The sequence below is a fragment of the Delphinapterus leucas genome, chromosome 1 (genome assembly GCF_059928025.1).
Source record: "Delphinapterus leucas isolate spDelLeu-1000000601 "Yukka" chromosome 1, BTC_Dleu_Yukka2, whole genome shotgun sequence".
Classification (NCBI taxonomy): Eukaryota; Metazoa; Chordata; class Mammalia; order Artiodactyla; family Monodontidae; genus Delphinapterus; species Delphinapterus leucas.
This window is the reverse complement of record NC_143129.1, coordinates 174,203,997-174,230,076: the sequence shown is the minus strand read 5'-3', so window position 1 is coordinate 174,230,076 and position 26,080 is coordinate 174,203,997. Positions and strand designations below refer to the sequence as shown.

The 26,080-nt window shown below is 49.5% G+C and overlaps 1 protein-coding gene across 5 annotated transcripts in view; it reads right to left on the bottom strand.

Moving 5' to 3' along the window:
- ECE1 (endothelin converting enzyme 1) overlaps positions 1-26,080 on the bottom strand; it is a 113,531-nt gene that overhangs the window by 53,679 nt on the left and 33,772 nt on the right. For 3 of the 5 annotated variants that reach the window (XM_022552124.3, XM_089899577.1, XM_089899586.1), the window contains exons 1-2: positions 2,088-2,213; positions 1,794-1,880 (exon numbers count right to left, since the gene is read on the bottom strand). In XM_022552124.3, the coding sequence (XP_022407832.1) occupies positions 1,794-1,880; positions 2,088-2,141 (141 nt within the window). In that variant the 5' untranslated portion in view covers positions 2,142-2,213. Of the gene's footprint in view, positions 1-168; positions 395-1,793; positions 1,881-2,087; positions 2,214-26,080 lie in introns of those variants that run through there. The other 2 variants (XM_022552127.2, XM_022552126.3) reach the window with 2 other exon arrangements.

Genomic DNA, 26,080 nt, shown 5'->3' with positions numbered 1-26,080 from the left:
TCTGAGAGTCAGCTTTGTCATGTGTAGCACAGCCACAGGGGCCCTTACCTCATGACCAGAAGAAAAAACAAGAATCCTAGCAGGCCCAGAAATATGTATTACATCCATTTTCTCTAACTCCATTTTAAAGATGAGGGAATTGCGACTTAAAGAGATTAAGCTGCTCACCCAAGATCACAAGTGGTGTCAAATTCAAAGATGGGCCCCCGGCTTCAGAGACTGGGCTGCCTCCACTCTGCCAGGCAGCCTCAGGCGGATGAATGTACTTTGTGGCCTGAAAACAGGCCACACCCACGTGGGCTGCTGGGATGATGACAACACAGCGTATTATTTTGTTGTGAATTCCAAAATGCTTCTGTGCTGATATATTTAGAACCTTCTGTGAAAGATGAGACTGAAAAAGATTGCTGATTAGATTCTGTTTTGATTTGGGAAGGGAAAAGTGCCTGCCACAGAAATCTAAGTTCCTGCTGGATTTAGCCTCTTAAGAAGGGTCTATGGGGAAGAGGGTCTAGACAGACTGGGTTTGATTTCTCACTCCCAGATTTCTAGCTCTGTGACCTAAGGCAAATTGTCTCCCCTTCTGGAGCCTCAGTTTCCTCATCTGTAAGTGGGAACAGTAATCCCTATAGCTCATGGGGGTGGTCCTGATATTAAGTGGGATGATGTAGGTAAAGGTGCTCTATTCCAGTGGGCAGACCACTTGGGATCATGAGTTTGGATCTCCCTGGGCCTATTTAACTAGCCTGGAGGAGGGAATCAACACTGTTTCCCTTTACTAATATTATTATCCCAGCTTCTAAGAGCCTGAGTAGGGTTGGGCCTGGCAGCCTAAGTTTCCACACACCCTAAGTTTGCCCTTCGGAGTTGTGATTTGTTGTCAGTTCACTGGGCAGCCCCAATACTCTCCTCAATGCCCCCCTTGGTCAACCTGGCAGAAGTCCTCCTGGACTAAGCTGCTCCAGCCTCTCTTTAAGCCGGTTTTTCGGAAGTCAGGTCACAGGGCCCCCTTGGGCATCCTTCATATTTCCGACTCGCTCCCATCCACCTGCCTGAGTCCAAACCCAACCAGGGCTGAGGTCCTGGTCAGGACTGTCCCAACTCAGCCCCACAGGGGAAGAAGAGCAAAAGAAGCCACACTCACTGGTCTGCTACCAGGCAGGGAGGCAGTGGGCATATTGGAATCCCACAGGGGCAGACCCTGGGTGGGGGAGGAATTGGGCTTCCTGAGTAGGCTGAAAGGGGAAGGGAAAGGGGGAGCAGAGGATGGGCTCCAACCCCCAGCAAACTCAGGGACTGGGGGGAAGAATGGGGTAATGCCCACCAGACAGGGTGACCAACCACCCCAGCTGGCCGAGGACTGATGGGATTCCAGGGCTTTCCATGCTACAACTGGGACAGTTTTAGACTCTGCCAGTAAAGGGCTGTGTGACCCTGGGCAGGTCTCTCAGTGCTCAGGGACGGCCTCTTCTGTGAAAAGAGAACTGGACCAGCTCACCTCTACAGGATGCTTCAACTCTGCCACCTGGCCTGTAGCCCCAGTAGCAGGTGGTCGTCGGGAGGGTTTGGAGAGGTGCAGAGCTGGGGAGGGGAGGCCGGTGGGGGGAGTCCAGCGCCTCAGGGGCACTTCTAATCCAGAAAGACTTTTTCGACAAGGAGCCCAGAGCTGCCGGTCTGGCACTGGCCCCCTCCCTCCCGACTGGCAGGATTGGGGCGGGGCGGGGCGGGGGCGGCAACAGCGCGACTGCCTGGTGGGCCTGGGCTGTGGGCTCACAGAGGGCCCGGGTTCCTACCTGCAGGTGGTTTGGGTACACGTCACCCTCGGAGAGCGAGTCCACCAGGTCCTCCTCGTCCAGCGTAGCCCGCTTGTAGGTCGACATCTGCAAGGCCAAGTGCAGCATGGACTCTCTTAGCGCCTCCATGGCTCTCACGCCCGAATGGGGAAGCGGCCACTCGCCGCCTCCGCTGCCGCGCCCCGCCCCGGCCGGGACACCGAGACCGGCCCACGGACCGGCCCGCGGCGGGGGAGGGGGGTTCCCGCCTCCCTCCGTCACCCCGCTCCCCGCTTATTCAACACCGCGCCTCACCCCCAGCGCCGACAGCGCGGCGGCCACCGGCCACGGCGGCCACAGGCTCCGCATGGTGCCCCCCGCGGCGTCCGGATCGCCGCCGCCGCCGAGCGCCCTCGGGTCTGGCCCGGGCGGGTCCGGCTGTGAGGCTGGGCCGGGCTTCGCACCACCTTCGCGGGCGGGGCCTGATCGGCGCGGCTCCGGTTCCCTCCCTGGCCGCGCGGGGGAGACCACCCCAGGGCCGGAGTCCCCGGGGAGATGGAGGCTGCTCCCTTTCCCAGAGATGGGGTGGAGGGGCCTTACCCCAGCAGGCAGGAAGGGGGCTCGCAGCAACCCCTCCTTCGAAGAAACATTAAGCTCCCCTTCAAATAAACCTCTATGGCAGATACCAAAAGTCAGGTATTAGGAAAGTGCCCCTAATTTGGCCTACAACAGTCAAGAAAGAGGTTCCTCACCATTGTCCCTTAGGGGCCCCAAGAGCGGTCTTGCCCATTGGAGCTAGAAAGATTGGGGAAAAAAAGAGGTGGTATAAAAAAGGCATGTGCCTCCCCTCTCATTTCCGCCATCCTCTAGCTCAGGGGTCTTTAAGTCAGAGTTCATGATGATCTCAGAAAATTCCAGAGAACTCTCCTGACCTAGAATGAAAAATGTTATGTGTGTGCGTTTGGGTGGCTGGAGGGGAATCCCATGCGTGTCTCCAGGCTCACAGGTGTGACCTTGCCCTCAAAACATTAACAGCTTGGGGCCTAGTTGAAAATCAGGAAGGTGACCCTTCCCTCAGATGTGGGGTGCTCAGGCACTCTCCCTCCCACCCGAGACCCCAGACAACCCTAACCCTGCAGTTTCCCAAAGGACCCTCCGTATCCAGTGAGACCTGGGATCCCCCGCATTTATACATTTTTTTCAGCTTTCCAAAGTGCGCCTCTGTTCATTCCCATATTTGACTCTCACAGTCACACGTGTGTGAAGGAACAGGCACAGAGGGCTGAGGTGACATCCAGGGTCACAGCCACAGTAACAGCTCCTGAGGTCTCCTGGCTTCGCCTTCTGCCTTCTTATAGCCCTCTCTGCAGCCGGAGCGAGCCTTCAACAGGAAATTCTGATCTTGTTACCCTTGCTTCAAACTCTGCAGGGACAGTCCCTTTACCAGTCCCCCATGGCCCCTGCTCACCCTGACCCTCATCTTGTGCTGCTCCCACCTCACTCACTCAGGCCCCCAATTCTCTGGCCCTTCCTCTGTTCCTCAGATTCTCCAAGTTTCTCCTTCCCTTAAGACCTTTATAGCGCTGTTGCCTCTACCTGGAACATTCTTTCCTCATCTCTACTCCTCCCATGGCCGGCTCCTGCTTCAGATGTCAGTTTAAATGTCACCTCCGCAAATATCCCAAATTCTCGATTACGGCACCCCATTTTCCCCTTCATAGTATTTACTGCAGTCTGTTATTTATTTATTTATGTTGGTTTTTAGGTCTATCTCCTTCCCCCTCCCCAGAATTGTGAGTTTTATCAGGGCTGGGACCTTGTCTGGCACAGAGAATCCCCATCACCTGGCATACCACAGGTGCTCAATAAACTTAAAATGAATGGTAGAACAATTAGAGGGGAAGTGAAAATTACTCTGGGGAAGTGCCTTTGAATCCCTGTGCATCTAATTTTGCAATGCCCAAAGACAAAGGAAACATGTCTAAGCACCCTGGGAGAGGCAGGGTGCGTGGGAAGAATTTGAATTCTGGGGTCTTCTGCTCCACTCCCACTGGGTGCAGGACTTCCCATTACCCACCTGAGAGAGAGAAAGGGCTCCCAGGCTGCTTCGTTTCATGCTGGGCTACAGCTGGGCTTTTTCTGAAATCAGGACTCTCAGCTACACTAAGCAACAGGTGTTACCTGCCCCAGGAAAAGACCCTTGAAAAAGAAATTCAAGTCACCAAACATCTCTACTGCCTGGCACAGCAGCTACTATTTCCTAGGCACCTAGGGGTATGAGGTGTTTGTCAGTTCTTCTACATCCATCATCTCATTTAAGCTCTTGGCTCTGAAGCAGGTATTCCTGGCCCCTTTTACAGAACCTGAAACTGAGGCTCGGGGAAGTAACTTGCCCAGGTGTAGTGAAGCAACGGCTCCTCCTTCCGTCTCAGCTCAGAGGTCAGCCCTTCCGGAAAGCTCTCCTGACCATTCTTCTCTGATCCCAAGCAGCATCTGGCCTCCTGCTCTGTATCCTCCGCCTCCCCAAGCCCCCCATCCCATGCTTCCTCCTATTGAAAGCGCACAGCACCTTAAGTAGGAGAACCTTGAAGGCAGGGGTTGGGTCTCATCAGGCCTTACATCCCCAAAGGCCTAGCCGGGGGCTGGAGCCTCCACAGGCGTCTGAGCGAAGGTGAGAAGCGAAGGAGGAGGCTGGCAGCCCATCCCAGGGGCCGAGGCCAGCCTGTCCGTGGAGGGATGACGAGGGAAGCTCACATACCTCCCGAGCAGAAATCCAGAAATCCGCTGAGACGAAGAGCTGTTTATTTTTCAGCACACAAAAGATGAGGGGCCCTTCCTGAAATGCTGCCGGCCCGGGGCTGGGGAGTGAAACTGAACCCACCTCAGACGTGGGAATGGCTTAGCTGGCTCTGCCCCATGGGGAGCACAGTGGGCCCCAGTCAGCGAGTGACATTCCAACGACAGGGCAGCCCTATCTCTTACCCGCCAGGTTCTGGGCGGGGCCTTCCACACAATGTCTTGCTGGATCCCCACACCCACCAAGAGCCCCAACCTCAGCAGGTATCACTTCCCTTTTAGGAGAAGTGGGAGGGGACTAGGCAGGGAGAGGGGCTGGGCAGACCAGACACCTAGAATGAGCCACTGGGCCCAATGTATCTCTCCCGACCCCGTGAAGCCCTGTGAGGTGGCGATCACCACCTCCACTTTACAGAGGAGAAGACTGAGGATTGGGGAGGTGGCGGCACACACCGTCCCCCGCCCCTACTGCCCCCCGCCCCTGCCCCAAGTCACCTGGCTAGAGAGTGAGATGCCAGGATGTGAATCCTGGCTGCCTGACCTCACCACGCTGCCTCCAGAGAACCCCAGGCACTCAGCTAGTAAGGGGCAGCACTGGGCCTGAAACCTGGGTCCTGGCCCCCTGGTCCCGTGCTCTTTGTGGAGGGGGAGCTGCTTCTTCAGGTGGGACCTCGTGGAGTCCAGAGGCGCTGAGTGGCAGGGCAGCCAGCGCCGTTCTCCCTAATTGCCTCATTTGCGGTTGTGGGGATGCCCGCAGCCAGGGAGCTTCAGGGAAGGGGAAGAACCTCTGCTGCTCTGGGGGGAGTCTCTGCCTCGATCTGCTCGCTCCTCTCCCAGCTCCGCTGAGCCCCTGGATGTGAAATGTGGGCCTGGTGTTCGTGTGAGAAGGGCTTGGCGGAGACCAAGAATGGAGGAGTGGGAACCACGGTCCCCAGTCCTCCCGCTACACAGAGAAGGTGAGGAAAGCCAGATGGAGGGTGTGATGGTGCCCAGCTCTGAAAACCCCACCCTGTGGAAATCAAAGGCCTGGGGTGAACAGAAATGAGAAGTACTATAAATGCTCGTGTGTTTCTGACAACAAAGTCCTCTGGCCCAGGGGCAGGGCACTGGGTGTGATCCCACCGGGGATTTGCCCCGACTATGTTAGTCACTCAGATGGCTCTTGGGGTTGGTTTGCTCAAGGGCGGGGGTATCTTCCAAGAAATCTAGGAGCCCGTCAGGGGCAGCTGTAAGTGAAATTCAGAGGCTTGCGACTCCGTGGCCACATCCTCTGAGCCATTTTCACATTCTGTTTCTAAGTTTCAGCTCCTTAGGGATGCTGCCCTTTGTGGCCAAAGCCCCCATCAGTTCTTGCCTCTCGTGCCAGTAATTAGTTGAGATCTGTTGACTCTTTACATGTTATCTAATACACACTCAGGTTATATGTTAGTTAAATACTTACACTTAACAAGCACCATGATAGAGTGAGTAAAAGCTCTAGTTCCAAACCTCAGTTCAGATCCCCACTATGCCACTTCCCAGTTGCGTGAGCCCGGGCAAGTGACTCAGGCTCTCTGTGCCTCAGCTGTCTCATCTGTAAAACGGGGATGAAAGTAATAGCACCTCGCTCGTAGGACTGTTGTGATACTTAAATGGTTAATATAAAGTGCTTAGAACAATGCTGGGCACACAGCATGTGCCCACCAAGCGTGAGCTGTTGCTATGTGTACCATCAATTCTTATAAAACACGAGGCTCAAAAGCCTGCAATAGATCCCCACCACCTAAAGAACAAAACCCAAACTCCTTAGCTTGGCATTCAAGGCCGCCTGGCAATTGGCCCAAACCTACCTCTCCAGACTCACCCTTTTCACGTACCTCTCAGGTATGTGGCCGTCACCCTGACCCCTGATCTATCCCTCACTCAAAAGGAGTTTTCTGAGTTCTTGATGTTTGTCAGGCCCTGTGCGGCAAGCTGAGGGGCAGCCCTGAGTAGGACTTGGTCCCTACCCTCAAGGGACCTATGTTTCCCAAGGCTGTGCCCCCTCCACCCCAACTACTGCTCTCCATGACTGGCCTACCTCCTCCTCCATAAAGTCCCCCGCCTCAGTCAGAGGGAATTATGCCCTTCCCTCTGGTGTACCCCCGGCATAGCACCTGCATTTTGTTCAGGCCTTTCTGTCTCTCTGTCTTTATCCCAGGGATGGACCTGGGGGGGATGGGCAGCAATCATTTTATTTCCCCCCATCCCTGGTGTCCAGCACAGAACCTGGTATATAGATAACTGGTTAATTTGTATCCAAGATTTTCACCAAGGCAAAGGCATCTGTGCGTTCAGCAAAGAAGAAACAGTGGAGTTTAGTTACTTGGTGACAATGTAAAATTCAAATAGGACAACTGTGGGCAAGGGGCATATAGTAAAAATATAGTCATCACTCCTGAAGATGACACCATGTAACATCTATTACGACTATTACATTATCCGTGACATTGCTCAGTGTCTTTTACATGAGAAATTTCCATGTGATTAATTTCTTTTTAAATTTACCACAAAGTTCTTGGAGGAGTGAACTGCTTCTTAGCTCTTTGATTATAGGAATCACAGGAATTGGCTGAGGAAACTCACAGCCAAATCAGAAGCTCACCTATGGGCACTTTTCTGGTCTTTATGTTCAGCTTTGTCCTTGTCCACATTTTCCACTCTATTTTCTCTGCTCCTGATTTTTCATTTCAATTGCATATCGTTATATTGGATGTGTTTCAGTTATAACCCATCAGGAATCCTCTGTGGAATAAAGTGAATTAGAAAAAACCTGTATCAGGAACATACCTTCCCTATTCTACTCTCCTGGGAACGCAGCTTCAAAGTATTTATTCAACAGTGGGAGTGAGGCAATAAAGACAGACCTGGGCCCAACTCCAGGTTCCCTGGCTCATGTGACCATGTCATTTCCCTTCTAAGGCCTCAGTTTCCTCATTTATGAAAAGGTTCAGTGTAAAGATTAAATGAGCTGAAACAAACTGCCTGGCATAGAGTGTCCCACTCCCAAGTGACCTGGCGCCTGGGGGACACACTACAGCACCCACCTCATAAATTGCTTTTCTTTATTTTCCTTCGTCACCTTTCCCATTTGCTTCCGCTCTCATCCAGGTTTTCTGATCTTGGCCTTAGTTCAGCTGACATTTGGCGTGAATTTAGCTCTGTTGCTGTACTCCAGGCAAAACCAACTGACTTCCTGGGTGTTGAGGCTAACGTCAGCAATAAGTCTAATTACCAAAAGATAGTATGTACTCTTGATACGATGTGATAAGAATGGTACTTTACCTCTGTGGCTTTCCTCCCCAAAGCACATCACCCCAGTCTAACCCTAAGAAAAATATCAGACAAATCCCAATTGAGGGACAACCTATAGAATATCCGCTGAGGACTCCTCAAAACTGTCAAGGTCATCAAAACGAGAAAAGTCTGAGAAACGGCCACAGGCAAGAGGAGGTTAAGGAGACATGACAGCTAAATGTAATGGGGTATCCTCAGTGGGATCCTAGAACAGAAAAAGGACATTAGGCAGAAACTTAAAGAAAAGTGAATCAAGTATAGACTTTAGTTAGTAATAATGTATCAATGTCAGTTCATTAATTGTGACAAATGTACCATGTATTAATAATAGGGGAAAAAAAATAATAGGGGAACTGGGTGTGGGGCGTAAAGGAACTCTCTGTTCTACCTTCCCAATAATGCTATAAATCTAAAACTATTCCAAAATAAAACATTTGTTAAAAAAAATAACTGGCTGCCCCCTAAAACAGAAAACAAAGTTGTCGGCACTGACACAAGCCCAGCACTGCCCAGTTCTCAAGGTTCTTTTATACCCTCATCTTATTTGTGTCTCATGATCAGTCACCCTGTGAAATAAGCCCAGGGATCCCCATTTTACAGATGAGGAGACTGAGGCCAGAGAAAGGAAGCAGCTTGCCTGTTAGTGGCAGAGCTGAGACTCAAACCCAGATCTTCCTGACCCTCTCAGGGCCTCTTCCTCTTTTTCAGGTTGACCTCTTCTGGAGACTGTAGGCTGCCCATTCGGGATGTGGGAAATAGGGAGAGATATAACGGCGGGGGTGGGGGGCTGGGAAGGGAGATTCCACTTTGTGCCAGATGGAGCTGGAGGCCTGAGCATGGAAAGTGGGAAGGTGGGCAGGAGATAGGGTGCAGTTAGGAGAGGTTAGTTAGGAGTTAAGGGAGGCCTAAAGGTGAGAAAGACTGGAAGGCCAGGGGCACAGAGCATACATGGGAGGTCAAAGCTGCTAACCACCTCCTCAGAGAAGGTAGCAACCCTGCCGGCCAATGAGTCAATCACCCTAGTCTGGACCAGAGTCCCAGGCTGGGCTCCCCTTAACGTGCCGGCAGTGGGAGACTTGCCCACACATGCCGGGAACTGAAAAACATTCACCTACTTGGCCTGGTGTTGACTCACCTGCCTGCGGGCCCCGGAGGCACTGAGAGCCTTACCTAGTGCTGCCAACGGACTGTGCCTCAGCGCCTGCCGAGGAGGCCCGCCCACACCCAAGCCCCAAACCTGGCTAGCAACCTCTTCCTTCTTCCCCGCGTAGGCCCTCCAACCACACCACTGACCGTTCAGGCCCCCTGCAAGGCTCCTACCATGCTCCACCCCACCGTCCTGATGGTCTCCATCTGTCGCCTCTGCCCCTCTGTCCAGGCCCACTTGGCTCTGCCCCGCCTCTGCCTGGAAGCCTTCCCTGATTAGACCCCCAGTCTGCCATCTCCCAGCTGGCTCCAGCAGAACCTTCTAAACTAACTGATACGATCCAGTCACTCTCCTTCTCACGCAGGCTTCCTGGAACTGGCAGAAGAAAGCATGAGCCTTGGCTGGGCTTCCAGCACTGCCCCCCCCCACACCCCAGGCCCTGATCAGCTCCTGGCACCTCTTCAGCCTCTCTCACCCTCCCTCACATGCTCGAACCTCAGTAAAGTATGGTCAGCCCCCTAAACACACCATGCTTCCTCTTCCAGGCCTTTGCATGTCCCCTGGCCTCTGCCTGGCCTTTGCTCTCCTCCCTCCCCCGGCTAACCCCTCAGCTCCCAGGCATCTTCCTGCAGGCAGCCTTCTAGGACTTTACTGTGACCCTTGCTCTATGCTCCTCAAAGGCAGCTACACAGCCTTCTAGCATCTCATCCCACCAGAGTGACCAGCAGCCAAGTGCAGCTGTGTGGCCTTGACAAAGCTTCCTGTGCTTTGGTTTCCTCATCTATCAAATGATTATGGTATCCACTCCATAGGGTCTTTATACATATTCAACAAGATGCATAAAGTCCTCAGTCCAGTGCCTCACAGAGAAGCAGCGCTCAGTAGATGTTAGTGTGTGTGGCGGTGGGTTCAGAAAGGGCTGGCTCTTCAGGTCACACTGAAGATGATGGAAGATGGGAAGAGGAGGAACTGGGAGGACCTATGACACGGCAGGCACCGCGCCTGATCTCCTTGACTCTTCCCGGTTACATAGCGTAAAACTACTGTAATACAAGGAAGGTCTAAAACTTCCCTAAAGTCACACTTCTGGTAACTAACAAAGCCTGGGTTGGAGCCCAGGTGTATCTATTCCCAAAACTTGTGGTTTTGCCATTATGACAAATAAGATGGCAGCCCCAACCTGCTCCATCCCTACCACTTCAGGCACCACCTCTTGGCCGGGTTAAAGGGGCTGGGTTGTCCACTCTTATAGCCAAGCACCAAGTTCAAGGCAGACCAGGAACCTGCAGCGGGCACTAAGCTGTGCAGGATGACCAGGCTGGGTAAGTCCCAGGCTGGGAAGACCAAGCATGCCCAAGCATTTGTCGATATAATCACATAAAACTTCAGACAAAGCTAATCTGTCTCCCTTAGTGATATTTATAATGGTGATGACTGAGCTGCCCAGTAATTAGGCTCAGCCAGGAAGCAGTTCATGGAACTGGTTATAATTAGTATTTGTGTTACACGGGTGGGATGCTGACGACTGGGATGAGGGGGAGGAAGCAGGCGGGGCAGGAAGCCTTGGGGACTCCTTGGATCCCTAAACAGAGGTGGCCAGGGCCCTCACACTTTGTGCCAGGCCCTGTGCCAACCGACTCATGTGGATAATCCTGTTTAGCTTTCATGATAACTCCATGATGTGGGCCCCATTATCCCTTTTCTAGGGTGAGGGAACAGGTTCAGAGAGGTCCTTTCACTTGTGCAAATTCACACAGCCAGTGAAGAACAGAGCCAGGGTCCATACAGGCCTGCCCACCTTCCCCTCCAGCCCAGTGATGTCCTAGACATAAGGAAGTAATCAGGACTTGGGCTGGGAGGCAGGAGATCTGTATTCTGGACTGAGTTCCAACACTGCCTTACCCTGGGCCTCAGCTAGTGACTTCCCCTCTGCAGGACAAAAAGAGAAGGTGTGCCTGTCAGGCTGGGAGTGGCTGAGAGTGTGAACTTGGGAGCGAGGCTCCTGGGATTCTAAGCTCTGGGCAAGCCACTTAACCAACTAAGCCTCAGTGTCCTCATCTGTAAAATGGAGACCAGTCTTGTCCTCATAGGGTTGTGAGGGTTAAGTTAAAAAACTCAGAACAATGCCTGAATATTATCATCATTTATGGGAAAGGCACATGCTTTGGAGTCAGTTTTTCCAAAATGGGGAGGTAGTTACTGGATTCAAACAGTGGTTTGAAAGCATATGCTTTTTAACCCCATAGAGCCCTCTATTTATTATTTTTAGTTAACACAGCCAGTTTTTATTTTGTTTTAATCTTATTTATTTTTGAAGTATAACTGACCTAAACACTATGTTAGTTCCAGGTGTACAATATAGTGATTTGATATTTCTATACATTACAAAAGGATCACCACAGTAAGTCCGGCTAGCATCAGTCACCATACAAAATTATTTCAATATTATTGACTATATTCCTCATGTTGTACATTTCATTCCTGTGACTCTTTTATTTTGCCACTAGAAGTCTGTACCTCTTAATCTCCCTCACTTATTTCACTCATCCCCCTACTTGCCTTCCCTCAGTCAACCACCTGTTCGCTCTCTGCATCTATGACTCTGTTTCTGTTTTGTTACATTTGTTCATTTGTTTTGTTTTTTAGATTCCACATGTAACTAAAATCACACTGTATTTGTCTTTCTCTGTCTGACTTATTTTACTTAGCATAATACCCTCTAGATCTATCCATGTTGTTGCAAATGGCAAGATTTCATTCTTTTTTATGGCTTAGTAATATTCCATTTTATATACACACACACACACACGCACACGCACACACACACCACATCTTCTTTATCCATTCAACTATCAATGGGCACTTAGGTTGCTTCCATATCTTTACTATTTTAAATAATGCTGCAATGAACGCTGGAGTGCATATATCTTTTCAAATTAGTGTTTTTGTTTTCTTCAGAAAAATACCCAGAAGTGGAATTGCTGGATAATATGGTAGTTCTACTTTTGAATTTTTGAGGAACCTTCGTATTATTTTCCATAGTGGCTATACCAATTTATATTCCTACTAATGGTTCACGAAGGTTCTCTTTTCTTCACATCCTTGCCAACACTTGTTCTTTGTTTTGATTACTGTAGCTTTGTATTATAGTTTGAAATCAGGGAGCATGATATCTTTAGTTTTGTGCTTTTTCAAGATTGTTTTGGCTATCTGGGGGTCTTTTTTGTTTCCATACAAATTTTAGAATTATTTGTTCCGGTTCTGTGAAAAATGTCATTGGTATTTTGATATGGATTTCATTGAACCTGTATATTGCCTTAAGCAGTATGGTCATTTTAACAACAGTAACTCTTCCAATCCATAAGCATGGTATATCTTAACATTTTTTGTGTGTCTTCTTCAATTTATTTCATCAGTGTCTTACAGTTTTTAGTGTGTAGGTCTTTTACCTCCCTGGTTAAACTTATTCCTAGGTATTTTACTCTTTTGGATGCAATTGTAAACAGGACTGTTTTCTTAATTTCTTCTTCTGATAAATCATTGTTAGTGCATATAAACACAATAGTTTATTGAATATTAATTTTGTATCATGCAACTTTACTAAATTCATTTATTAGTTCTAATAGTTTTTTATAAGATCTTTAGGACTTTCTATATATGGTGTCATGTCGTCTGCAAACAGTGACAGCTTTACTTCTTCCTTTCCAGTTTGGAGTCCTTTTATTTCTTTTTCTTGCCTGATTTCTGCAGCTAGGACTCCCAATACTATGTTGAATAAAGGTGGTGAGAGTGGGCATCCTGTCTTGTTCCTGATCTTAGAGGAAATGCTTTCAGCTTTTCAACATTGAGTATGATGTTAGCTGTGGGCTTGTCATATATGGCTTTTATTATGTTGAGATATGTTGCCTCTACACCCACTTTATTGAGAGTTTTTATCATAAATGGATGTTGAATTTTGTCAAAAGCTTTTTCTGCATCTATTGAGATTATCATATGATTTTTATTCTTCAATTTGTTAATTCGATGTATCACATTGATTGATTTGCAAATATTGAACCATCCTTGCATCCCTGGGATAAATCCCACTTGATCATTGTGTATGATCCTTTTGATGTATTGTTGAATTTCGTTTGCTAATACTTTGCTGAGGATCTTTGCTTCTATGTTCATCAGTGATATTGGTCTATAATTTTTTTCTTTTCTTTCTTTCCTTCCTCCCTTCCTCCCCCCCACTCCCTCCCTCCCTCCCTCCCTCCCTTCCTTTGTGCGGTGTCTTTGTCTGCTTTTGGTAACAAGGTGATACTTGCCTCTAAAATGAGTTTGGAAGCATTCCTTCCTCTTCAAGTGTTTTTGGAATAGTTTGAGAAGAATAAGTGTTCACTCTTCTTTAAATGTTTTGTAGAATTCACTTGTGAAGCCATCTGGTCCTGGAGTTTTGTTTGTTGGGAGGTTGTTTTTTTTTTAATTATTACTACTGATTCAATTTCATTACTGGTAACTGGTCTTCATATTTTCTATTTCTTCCTGATTCAGTCTTCGGAGATTGTAGGAATCTATTCATTTCTTCTAGGTTGTCCATCTTATTGACAAATAATTGTTCATAGTAATCTCTTAAGATCCTTTCATTTCTGTGCTGTTGGTTGTAACTTTTCCTCTTTCATTCCCGACTTCATGTATGTGGGCTCTCTTCTCTTTTGGGGGGATGAGTCTGGTTAAATGTTTATCAGTTTATGTTTTCAAAACCATCTTGTATTCATTGATCTTTTCTATTGTTTTTTAGTCTCTCTTTATTTCTGCTCTGATCTTTGTGATTTATCTCCTTCTATTAACTTTGGGTCCTGTTTGTCTTTTTTCTAGTTCCCTTAGGTGTAAGGTTAGGTTAAGATTTTTCCTTGTTTCCTGATGTAGGCTTGTATCACTATAAACTTCTCTCTTAGAACTGCTTTTGCTGCATCCCATAGATTTTGCATCATTGTGTTTCCATTTTAATTTGTCTCCATGTATTTTTAAATTTCTTTTTTGATTTCTTCAGTGACTCATTCGTTGTTTAGTAGCATATTGTTTACCTCCATTATTTGTGTTTTTTGCAGGTTTTTTTCCTTGTAATTGATTTCTAGTCTCATAGCATTGTGATCAGAAAAGATGCTTGATATGATTTCAGTGTTTCTAAATTTATTGAGACTGGGGGCTTCCCTGGTGGCGCAGTGGTTGAGAGTCCACCTGCCGATGCAGGGGACACGGGTTCGTGGCCCGGTCCGGGGAGATCCCACATGCTGCGGAGCGGCTAGGCCCGTGAGCCATGGCCGCTGAGCCTGTGCGTCTGGAGCCTGTGCTCCACAATGGCAGAGGCTACAACAGTGAGAGGCCCGTGTACCGCAAAAAAAAAAAAAAATTTATTAAGACTGGTTTTGTGGCCTAGTATGTGATCTGTTCTAGAGAATGTTCCATGAGCACTTGAAAGAAATGTATACTCTGCTGCTTTTGCGTAGAATGTTCTATATATATATCTATTAAGTCCATCTGCCCTAATGTGTCATTTAAGGCCAGTGTTTCCCTACTGATTTTCTGTCTGGATAATCTGTCCACTGATGTAAGTGGAGTGTTAAAGTCCCTGCTATTGTTGTGTTACTGTCAATTTCTCCTTTTATGTCTGTTAATATTTGCCTTATATATTTAGGTACTCCTATGTTGGGTGCATATATATTTACAATTGTTATATCTTCTTGATGAATTGATCCCTTTATCATTATGTAATGTCCTTCTGTGTCTCTTTAATTTTTACAGTCTCTGTTTAAAGTCTATTTTGTTTGATATTAGTATTGCCACCTCAGCTTTCTTGTTTGTTTGTTTGTTTTTGGCCACCCCGCATGGTTTGTGGGATTTTAGTTCCCTGACCAGGGATTGAACCTAGGCCCTTAGCAGTGAAAGCACAGAGTCCTAACCGCTGGACCACCACGGAATTCCCCACCCCAGCTTTCTTTCCATTTCCATTTGCATGGATATCTTTTCTATCCCCTCACCTTCAGTCTGTGTGTCTTTAGATCTGAAGTGAGTCTCTTGTAGGAAGCATATATATGGGTCTTTTTTTAAAAAAAAAAAACCATTCAGCCACTCTATGTCTTTTTTTTTTTTTTTTTTTTTTTTTGCTGTACGCGGGCCTCTCACTGTTGTGGTCTCTCCCGTTGCGGAGCACAGGCTCCAGATGCGCAGGCCCAGTGGCCACGGCCCACGGGCCCAGCCACTCCGCGGCACGCGGGATCCTCCTGGACTGGGGCACGAATCCATGTCCCCTGCATCAGCAGGCGGGCTCTCAACCACTGAGCCACCAGGGAAGCCCCACTCTATGTCTTTTGATTGGAGCATTTACATTTAAAGTAATTATCGACAGGTGTGTACTTATTGCCATTTTTGTTGTGTCCTGGTTATTTTTGTAGTTCTTTTTTGTTTCTTTCTTCTTCTTTTGCTCTCTTCCCTTATGATTTGGTGACTATCTTTAGAGTTAATGTTTAGATTCCTTTATCTTCTTTTGTGTCTACCTATTCCAGATTTTTGGTTTGTGGTTATCATGAGGTTTATATATAACAACATATATATATACACACACACACATATATATGAATATGATATTTATATGAGTATTTTAAATTGATGATCTCTTAAGTTCACAAAAATGAATATAGATATAGATATAGATGATTTATATTACTTTTGTCTGTTAACCTCCCTACTGGCTTTATACGTGGTTGATCTACTACCTTTATGTATATTTGCTTTTACCAGTGAGATTTTTCCTCTTGGAATTTTCATATTTCTGGTTGTGGTCTTTTACCAATTAGAGAAGTTCCTTTCACATTTCTTGTAAAGCTAGTTTAGTAGTGCTGAACTCCTTTAGCGTTTGCTTATCTGTAAAACCCTGTATCTCTCCTTCAAATCTGAATGATAGCCTTGCCAGGTAGAGTATTCTTGGTTGTATGTTTTTCTTTTCATTACTTTAAATATATCATGCCACTCCCTTCTGGCCTGCAAAGTTTCTGCTGAAAAGTCAGCTGATCATCTTATGGGAGTTCCCTTAAATAGTTGCTTTTCTCTTGCTGCTTTTAAGATTCTCTCTTTATCTTTAATTTTTGCCATTTTAATTACAATGTCTTTGTGTGGACCTCTTTGGGTTCATCTTGTTTGGGACTCTGTACTCCTGGACCTGGATATCTGTTTCCTTTCCCAGGTTAGGGAAGTTTTCAGCTACTATCTTTTCAAGTAGGTTCTCTGCCCCTTTCTCTCTCTCTCCCTATAATGTGAATCTTAGTATGCTTGATGTTGTTCCAGAGGTTCCTTAAACTATCCTCATTTTTAAAAAATTCTTCTTTTTTTTCTCTTCAGCTTGGGTGATTTCCACTATTCTGTCTTCCACTTCACTGATCCATTCCCCTGAATCATCTAATCTATTGCTGATTCCTTCTAGTGCATGTTTAATTTCAGTTATTGTATTCTTCAGCTGTTTGGTTCCTCTTTATATTTTCTAACTCTTTCTTAAACTTCTCACTGTGTACATCCATTCTTCTTCCAAATTCATTGAGCATCTTTATGATCATTCCCTTGAATTTTTTTATTGGGTAGACTGCTTATCTCCATTTCACTTAGTTCTTCCTCTTGGGTTTTATCTTGTTCTTTTGTTTGGAACATATTCCTCTGTTGCCTCATTTTGCATAATTCTGTTTTTATTTCCATGTATAAGGTAGGTTTATTACATTTCCCAATCTTGGAGAAGTGGCCTTTTGTAGGAGATGTCTTATGAAGCCAGCAGAACACTCCCACTGGTCACCAGAGCTGTATACTCTAGGGGTGCCCCCTATGTGGGCTGTGTGAGCCCTTCTGTTGTGGTAGGGCCAACTACTGTGGGTGGGGTAGGTGGGGGACCTGTTGGCTACCAGGCCCTGCCTTGTGCAGGGGCTGCTGGCCTGCTGGTGGGTGGGTCTGGGTCCTGTAGAGCCCTTTGTTTTTTGTTTTGTTTTGTTTTTGTTTTTGTTTTTTTTGGCTGCACCACACGGCTTGCAGGATCTTAGCTCCCTGACCAGGGATCAAACCCGGTCCCCTGCAGTGGAAGTATGGAGTCCTAACTACTGGACCACCAGGGAATTCCCAGAGCCCTTTGTTTTTAAAAACTTAACACTGCAACCCAAAATACAAAAGAGATATAAGTGGAGTTGCCACTTACGCATTCAATGACCCCATATCCTGACCCTGAGCCTGGTTTCCTCAGAGGTACCAAGAAAGAGAGTTTGAAAAATCCCTCATCTATGTTTCTCTCTGAGAATTAATGGTTCTAAAGCTCTGATATCAAAGTGAGGTGGATGCAGGCAATGGTGGTCTGGGGCTGGGATGTTGTCACCCAGTGTGGGTGGGACAGACTGGGCCGCACCTATGGCAGAGTTCACTGGGGCCTGTTGGCTGTCACCATTCAAGCTAGATAGCTGTTTCCCCAAGAGGTGACTGAGAAGCAGGGGAAAGAGCACTGGACTTGGAATCAGGTGGATGGACCCACATTCCAGCCCAGCCACATGGCCTCGGTCAAGTCGCATCACCTCTCTGGGCCTCACTGGACTTGGGATCAGGTGGATGGACCCACATTCCAGCCCAGCCACATGGCCTCGGTCAAGTCGCATCACCTCTCTGGGCCTCACTGTCCTCAACTATAAGATGGGCATGATAACATCATTCTTATCTAGCGACATCAGGACCAAACTGAACCACATGCATGTAAAGGCTTTGCAACTGTGAAAGACTGGCCCAAATCAATATTTTCACTTATTTCTGGTAGATTATTTTCCCTTCCTAAGAGCACAGAGTCTGGAGCCAGACTATGTAGGTTCAAACCTCAATGCCACCATGTACTGGCTGAGGGCCCAGGGTCCAATTATCGAGCCTGTTTCCTCCTGTGTAAAATGACGACATAGAGGAAGGGCTTAGCATAGTGCCTGGCACACAGTAAGTGCTCAATAAGTGTCTGCTGCTATTGGTGCGGGGAACAATAACTAATGGCAAACTTGCTCCCTAGTGCCCTCATCCAGTGTAGACAAAGTTGAAGAGGGGTGAGTGGCTCCTCTTGACCCTGTAAAGCATGCAAGTTCAAAAGCTGTAGTTGAGATTTTTTGGTTCTGCACTGAACTGTGGAGCAAGCTTTCCCGGGCTACACTGGGGATATGCCTGTCCTCTGTCCTTAAAGTCCAATTCAATTCAATAGCTGTTTCCTAGAGGTTCTGTGATGCCTGGATATTGAGCACCTATCATATGCCAGGCCCTCACCATAACCCTGCATGGTAGGTAGCACTGTACCCATTTGACAGATGAGGAAACTGAGGTTCAGAGAGGTGATATGAGCACCTCAAGGCCAGGCTGCCGCTTCATGATGCACAGGATCTGGAGCCAGGCCCAGGGGGCTCCCCTGGTGTGGAGGCTGCTGGAAGGCTTGTGAGGGTCCTGGGGTACCAGCCCATGTTACTTGGTGTTTTGGTGGGTAGTGGTGTTCTGGCCTCACCCTGTCATGCCCCTCAGGCTTCTGGAACACTTCCCTGCCAGTGAACACAGCCCAGCCCTGCCATGTCATCCCTCCTACAGCCCACGGCCCACGGCCCACGACCCTTTGCTGTGCACCAGAACGGTTGTGAGCACTCTGCATTCAATCATTCAATCCCACCAACGACTTTCTGGAAGTGATCTCTACCTCTCTGAGCCTTGGCTTTCTCATTGGTAATATGGGTAATAATAAGAGTACATCTCTCAAAAGTGGGTGTGAAGACCTAATTGGAAGAAAAAAAAAATAACGGCAAACACTTATTTAGCACTTACTTCAGGACAGGTCCCGGCTCAGTGACACAGGCAAGGGCCAGAGGGGAGGGTCTGGCCTCTCCCTGTCATGTCCCTCAGGCTTCTGGAACACTTCCCTGCAGTGACCACAGACCTTCTTTCCCCACAACTCCGGGTCCTGAGGAATGCGGCCAAATGGAGCAGCAAAAGCACGGGAGTGGGAGCTAGAAGTCCAGGTCTGGTCCTGGCTATGCCCTCTCTGGGCCTCAGTTTCCTCTCCCGCGGATGTGCTAGAGGTCAGTGGAAATGCAGCACTGTTTGGCCTGGTGATCCTATCTTCCCCTTTCCAACCTCCCCAGCTGACAGGCTCGTCTGAACGAAGCGCCTGTGGGTGGAGATGCCCCAGCCACCAGCTCTCCGCAGCGGCAGCCTGGCCTGGCCCTGGGCCGGCTGGCTGATTCTTCTGCTGTCACCTCCTCCTCTCCCCTGCCACCCTCTGGGCCTGGGCCCTCTCCCTGCCAGGTTCCTGCTGCTTCTGTCCTCACTTGCCCAGTGCTCCCTGACACCCTCATCAAGCATCAGCCATGCTTCCATCCTTCCAACCCCACCCCTGGCTGCTTTCCCAGCACATCCTAAAATTGGGGCTCCATCAACTGACAGCCAAGGTGCCTGGACCTGAAAATGACCTGTGCCAGGGCAGTCCCAGCGGGTGGGGCCGAGCCTCTCTCATTGCTCGTTCAGGGTGGTAGCACCCTTGGCTGGCAAAGCTGCACCCCAAATGGTATAACCATCCCAGGCAGCTTCGCCCTCCATCCCCACTTCTGTAGTGGTTAAGAGCGGGGACTCAGGAAGCAGACAGTCGGTGTTCAAATGCCAGCCAAGTACTCTGTAACCTTGGGCAAGTCACTTAATTCCTCTCTACGTCTCAGCTTGCTCATCTGTAAAATGGATGCATTAATAAACTGTTAGGAAGATTAGATGACTTAATAGCATCGAGTACTTAGAACAGGACCTGAAGCAAAGGAACCAGTCCACAAATACCAGCTACTATTGTAAGTAATATTCTGACCAGCCCAAGGCCCAACGCACACCCTGGCAGTCCACAGGTCAAGTCTGGCCCACACGTGTGAAGTATCTGGCGTGTAGTGTTGTAATAGGTTTCGAAATACCAACATTAGGAGATTTTACATGAAAATCAGTATTTTCAGCTTTCCTTTAAAAAAGACTTGGCAGAAGAAAAAAAAAAAGACTTGGCAGTGCTGGGCCCACATTCTCAAGTGGCAACAGCCAGCTGGAGCTGAGGGGCGGCTGTGCCCTTTGGACTGACCACAAATCCCCAGGGTCCTACAGCCCCCCACCCCTCCCCATTTCTTGTCTCCTCCTCACGGTAGCCCAGGCTCAGCTGCCACTTTTCATCATGCTGGTACTCTACTTCTTCAACAAAGAGAAAAGAAATATTTCTTATAATCTTGCCTCAGTCAAAAGTGGGGAAATGATTTCTGTGAGGCTTAAAAATAGGCAAAACTAATCCATGGTGACAGACATTAGAACAGCAGTTGCCTCTGAGGACAGGACTGACTGGAAAGGGGCATGAGGGAACTTTCTGGGGGAATGCAAATGTCCTGGAAATGTCCTATACCTTGATTCCACTGTGGTTACACGGGTGTCTACAGTTGTCAAAATTCGTCAAACTGTTTGCTTCTGGCCCGTGCATTTTACTCTATACAAGTTACACCTCAGTAAGAAAAAAAAAAAAAGTGGAAGACTTAAAATGGGTTAGGAGGGTCTCGTGTTTCAAAGAAAACATTGTCTGCCTCCTTTGTGGGTGTGAAGCAAACACCTGTGAGTTTAATATACTGACAGCTGGGAAAGAAGACAGAACCTAAGGTGCGCCCCCGGGGAAATCAACGCAGTGCCCCTGCTCACATCTGAGCTTGAGACCTACCGTCCAAGGCCACGAATGACTGATCTCAAAGGACTCTCAGACCCATAGTGTCCAACCCAGTAGCCATTAGCTGCATGTGGCTACTGAAATTAAAATAAAATTAAAATGAAGAATTCAATTCTGCATTTGCACTAGCCACACTTCGAGTGCCCGATAGTCAGACACGGTTAATAGCACAGATACGGAACATTTCCGTATCACAGAGAGTTCTATTGGACAGCGCTGGTGTACACGCTGGCTATGTAGCTGGGCTAACTTCTGGGCCCTAGGCCGGGGCAGGCACTGTGATCACTGCTGCACAGCGCCTGACACACAGTAGCTGTTCAGTAACTGAGCTGAATGAATGAATGAGAATAGAAGCAGCAAATGGCGAGACCTGAGTTTGAACCCTGACCCTGGCCCTCGCCAACTGCAGGGCCTCCAGCAAACCTGCCCTCTGAGCCTCGGTGTTGTCTGTACAGATGGCAGTAGCGATCTCTCCCTCTCTCTCAGGACTGGGCACTTAACCCTATGTTCTCGGGGTGCTCAGAGGACCGGAAGCCAAGAAAAGGCCTGCAGGGGAACTGATGTGCCAGCAGTCCCACTCTGAATTCTAGAACAAGTAGGAGGCATGGGAGTGGTGGGAGGGGCGGTTGGGGGCATTTCTGTTTGTTAGGGTTGTTTCTGAAAATGCTCTGGGGTGGGGTGGGTGGGCACGGGCAGTGGTAAAGATAAAGCAAACTGGGCCCAGCTCTGTGGGTCTGAGAGGGAGGGCTGCTGAGCATAGGGCAACATCTACATTAGCCCCCATGCCCGGCTGCCAGAATCTGAGCTGGGAACCAGCATCGGACACCCACAGACGTGGCTGTGGTCAGGGTGTCTGGGACAGGGAGCCACCGCCATTCCCAGAGACCCCTCCGTCCCCTCAGGAGGTGGACTCCCAGCAGGGCAGGCCGGGATGGGGCCCACCATGCGGGCTGCTGGGAGCAGAGGGGGCTGGGCCCTGAGCCGGGGCTGGCCCAGGGTCGTCTTCCCTGCATCCATCCTTCTCTATATCCAGCCATACAGAGCCTCTTAAGAGCTGGGAATGTCAGCGCTCATTTGTCCATTCATTCATTCAACAAATATTTATTAGGCACCTACTGTGTGCTAGGAAATGGCTCCACGCTTGATGTATATCACTGAATAAGACAAAGTCCTTGCTCGCACGAGCTTGAAGTTTAATAGGACGGACCCTAAACAGTGTTGCTAAGAGTTATTATAATAATAGCATCTAACATGTATTGAGTGCTTACTGCGTGCTGAGCACTGTCAGTGCTTTTTAATGCATTTCTTATTTAATCCTTACAAAAATAATAATATATATTATTACTGACCCTGTTTTATAGGTGAGGAAATTGAGGCACAGAGAGGTTGCAGCCAAGATCACGCAGCTCTAAGTGGTGAACTTTGGGATTTGAACCCAGGCAGTCTGACTCTGGAGTCCCTAACCCTAACCAGTACCTCGACTGCCTCACTTCAGAGAGTGACTTGTGTTACAGAGAAAGGACAGCAGGGCGGTGTGGTGGGGAACCCTGCGGAGGAGTGGAGAAGACCTCTGTGAGCAGGTGACACGTCATGTGAAACCAGAATGATGGGGTGTCAGCGGTGAGGGGGCTACTTCAGGCAGAGGCAACAGCCAGAGCAAAGGCCCGGAGGTAGGACCAAGCAGAGATCAAGGAGCGGGAAGAAGGGCAGTGTGGCTGGAGGGGTGAGCCTTGTCCGACCCCCATGCCCACGCCATCCCATTCTACAGATGAACTAGCTGAGGTCCAGAGGAAGTCCCCTGAGTAAGCTGCACCAGGGGCACAGCCAGGACCAGAAGACAGGCCTCTGGACACTCCTTCCAAAGCCCCGCATGCCTGTGCCACGGCTGCTAAGAGCTCGGTGGTGGTGGAGGGGCCAACTTGGGCTTAGGGTGACTGAGGGCCGCTGATGGGCCCTTGTCTCCCTGCACCCAGATCCCCGCCTTCCTTCTAGGTCCAGTGTGTCAGCTCCTGGACTCGCTGCTCAGGACGCCTGTCCACGTTTGTCCAGCCCAGGCTGCATAACACTGGACTCCCTGCTTTATCACTCCTCTGTATCTGCTTCTGCTGTGCACAGCAACCCTGAGGGCTCGGAGTTAGGATCGCCACGTCATGGACGGGAAAACAGACTTGGACGTCAGACGCACTAGGCTTAGCTGTTCAGTGACGGTGATGTTGAGCAAGTTATGTCACCTCTCGGAGCTGCAGTTTCCCCCACCCCACAAGGAGGAGAGCAGTGGCTTCCTGGCAGGGTTGTCCTGAGTGTCAAATGAGACCCTGGGTGGAAAGTGCCAAGCGCAGGGACAGGCACAGAGTAGGGGTTTCAGAAAGGGCATTGCTCATCGTCACAGTCGCTGATGGGAGGAGGTCAGGGGCACGAGGACAGCCAGGAGAGCTTTCCTTGCACCCCAGGAGCCTTTCTGGTTACCTGTCCCCACCCGGTCTACAACTCTGGTTCTAGAGCAAAGAGTTTGGGGTTCTTTGCACCGCTGAGGAAAACAAGCGAGGACCGGAGGTGGAAGCTCTCTCTGCCTTGCCGGCCGGGACCGGACCTACTGTGATGGCCAGGCTGTGCCCACAAGGGGGCTGCTGCTCTGGGGCTCCGGGCTCGACAGGAAACAGGAAGGAACAGATAAGCCTTTGGGAAAGGCAGCCAGGCCCAGGGGAGAGGCCCCTGTCCACTTGGGGGTCTGAGCCCACCTTAAGCATCCTTGTGGGGCAGAGATCTGGGCCAGGACAGGAGAGGAGCCTGTTTTCCTAAGACCCCAGTGGGTCACATACCTTCTGGATCCTTCTAGAAACGTGCCTGCCCCGCTCTTGCCTGGTGCCATAATCCAGCCCCTCCACCCACGTGGGAACTGCCACCCTCCCCCTAGAGCACACCTACTTCTCCACCTCTGGACGTTTGTTTGCGCTGTTTCCTCCACCTGGAGAGCCTCGCTCCTTGCTCTACTCTCTAAGGACTAACCTGAGGCTCAGTCTAAAGGGCCTTTCCTTTGTCCCCAGCTGAAGTCATCCTTCCTCGGAGCTTTAGTCTAACAAGCAAGATTGGCTCCCTTTCCCATATCCTGCCAGGGCCCGGACACGGGGGCACAGTTGGAAGCCTTAGTCCCCAGCCTCTGCCCCAGAGGCCACCTGTGTAGGAATCCCAGGGGCTGCTGGGCTCCTCCCTTGAAGGAATGGGAAAGTACTGTCTCATGGGGGAAAAAAATCCCTTCTGTGGAATTGGTGGTAAGAAGGAAGGTGTCCTGTGGTAAGAAGAAAAAAGGTGTCTTGTGGGAAGGGCCAGGAGACCTGAGGGAGCTCTGGCATGTGTTCCAGAAATCCTTGAGATCAGGGATGAGGCCAAAGAGGCAGGAGTGAGGCTGTCCAGGAAATCTGGACATAGACCAGACCTGGGAACTCTGGCTGTGTGATCCTGGGCAGGTCGCTTAGCCTTGCTGAGCCTCAACCTCCTCACCTGTAAAACGGGGCTGATGCTCCTTAACTCTGTAAGTATAAGGTAAAAGCTGTTGACACACGGGAGATGCCTGACCCTGAGGCAACCTGGAGCTGTGGACTGACGCTGATGCTTCCCAGGGCTCCATTCTCAAAGGCCGCAGCTTGGAGTACTTCTTCCCTTCCTGCCCGCCCAGGGCCTCCCCTGCTGGGAGTGGTTTGAAAACTCTCCAGCACCTTGGCTAGAAGCCAGAGCTTCTTAAAGTTACTGACCTCCTGCTGAGGGCTTAGCTGGACACAGCCAGAGCCCATCATTCACTGTTTCTGGAGATTATCACAGCTCACAGAAATGGCAGGGCGCCTGGCAGGAACCTAGCCCCAGCTCCTTACTAGCCTGGGATGCAACTGGGCCAGAAGAGCACCCCACATCCTCTGAAAGAATCCACAGGGCCTTCCCCCCCATCTCTTCCCCATTGCCCAGGCCACACTGGGGCTCTGGGGTCCTGGAGCCACATCCCAAGCATGGGCACTGCAGTTCCATCCCCAATGGGCCATGAGATGTGGAGTTCCACGAAAAGAACTCTGCAGTCAGGGCGTTGTAGTCACGGGGTGGTCACTTCCACTCTGTGATTAAGAAAATAACTCTGGAGCCAGGCCGCCTGGGTTCAAATGCAAGCTCTGTCATTTACCAGCTATGTGACCTTAAACAAGTCACTTAACCTCTCTGTGCCTTCGTTTCCCCATCTGTAAAGTGGTAAAATAATAGTGCATACCTCACTGGGTTGTTAGGAGGATGTAACTGGGCACTGCCCAGACCTCACCCTCTGCCATCACCCAGGCAAGTCACGACTGGGCCCTTCCCACCAGCTTCCATTGCCCGGCACAACCTCACTATTGCTGTTTATCCCAAGAACTCCTTTGACACGTGGCTCAAATGCCATCTCCTCTGTGAAGCCTCCTCAGTCAGGCCCCTCAGGGTTGTAAGTGACAGAAACCCAGCTTGAACTGAGTTTTGTAACTCAGTTCAAGCAAACGCCTGGGCTTGCAATGCCTGGGACGGAGGGAGGATCAGGCATCAGGCAGGAGGAGATCCAGTTCAGATGCTGCTGCTGGGGTCTCTCCCTCTGTCTGACCCCATCCCTCAAGTTCCCTCTGTGCGTTACCCTCCTTCTTATCTCCTGAGTTTAGACATCCTTCAGGCCCAGAGAACTGGGCCAGGCTTACTTACTGGCAGCTAAGAGCCCTAGAGAAAAGAACCCGTCTCTCTCCCTGTATTGAAAGTCTCAGGGAAGAACTCTGATTGGCCAGGCCTGGTTCGTGTGCCCTCCCTGGGAAGAGGTGGGGCAAGATCCTGTGATTGGCACCCAATTGACAGCACAAGTAGCAGGGGAGGAGCAGTTTCCAAAGGAAGGGGCTGCTGTTAGCAGACGGAGTGGGTAGGGAAGCTGACAGATACAACCCGTGTCCATGCCATCACCCCTGACACCCTGGCCCTGCAAGTTTTCCTTGCTCTGTGCTCCCCTGGCACTCTGCACACCCCTCCACCAGATCCCACCTGCTACCGGATGACAGGACGCCATGGGGACTGGGTATGTGGCTGTCCCACCCACTGAGCCATGCAATCTTAAAGGGCCAAGGCTCTGGTCATCTGGGCCCTCTAGCACTCAACTCTGTCCTCTAATTGTAAACAACTTTCAACAAATGAGGGAAAAGAGGCTCAAGAGGTAAAAGGGGTCACCTAAGGGGCCAACCTGGATGTGAATCGTCATCTAGGCTCTTCTGACCCTACCCTGCAGCCTCCTCCCTCCACCCACAATCATCA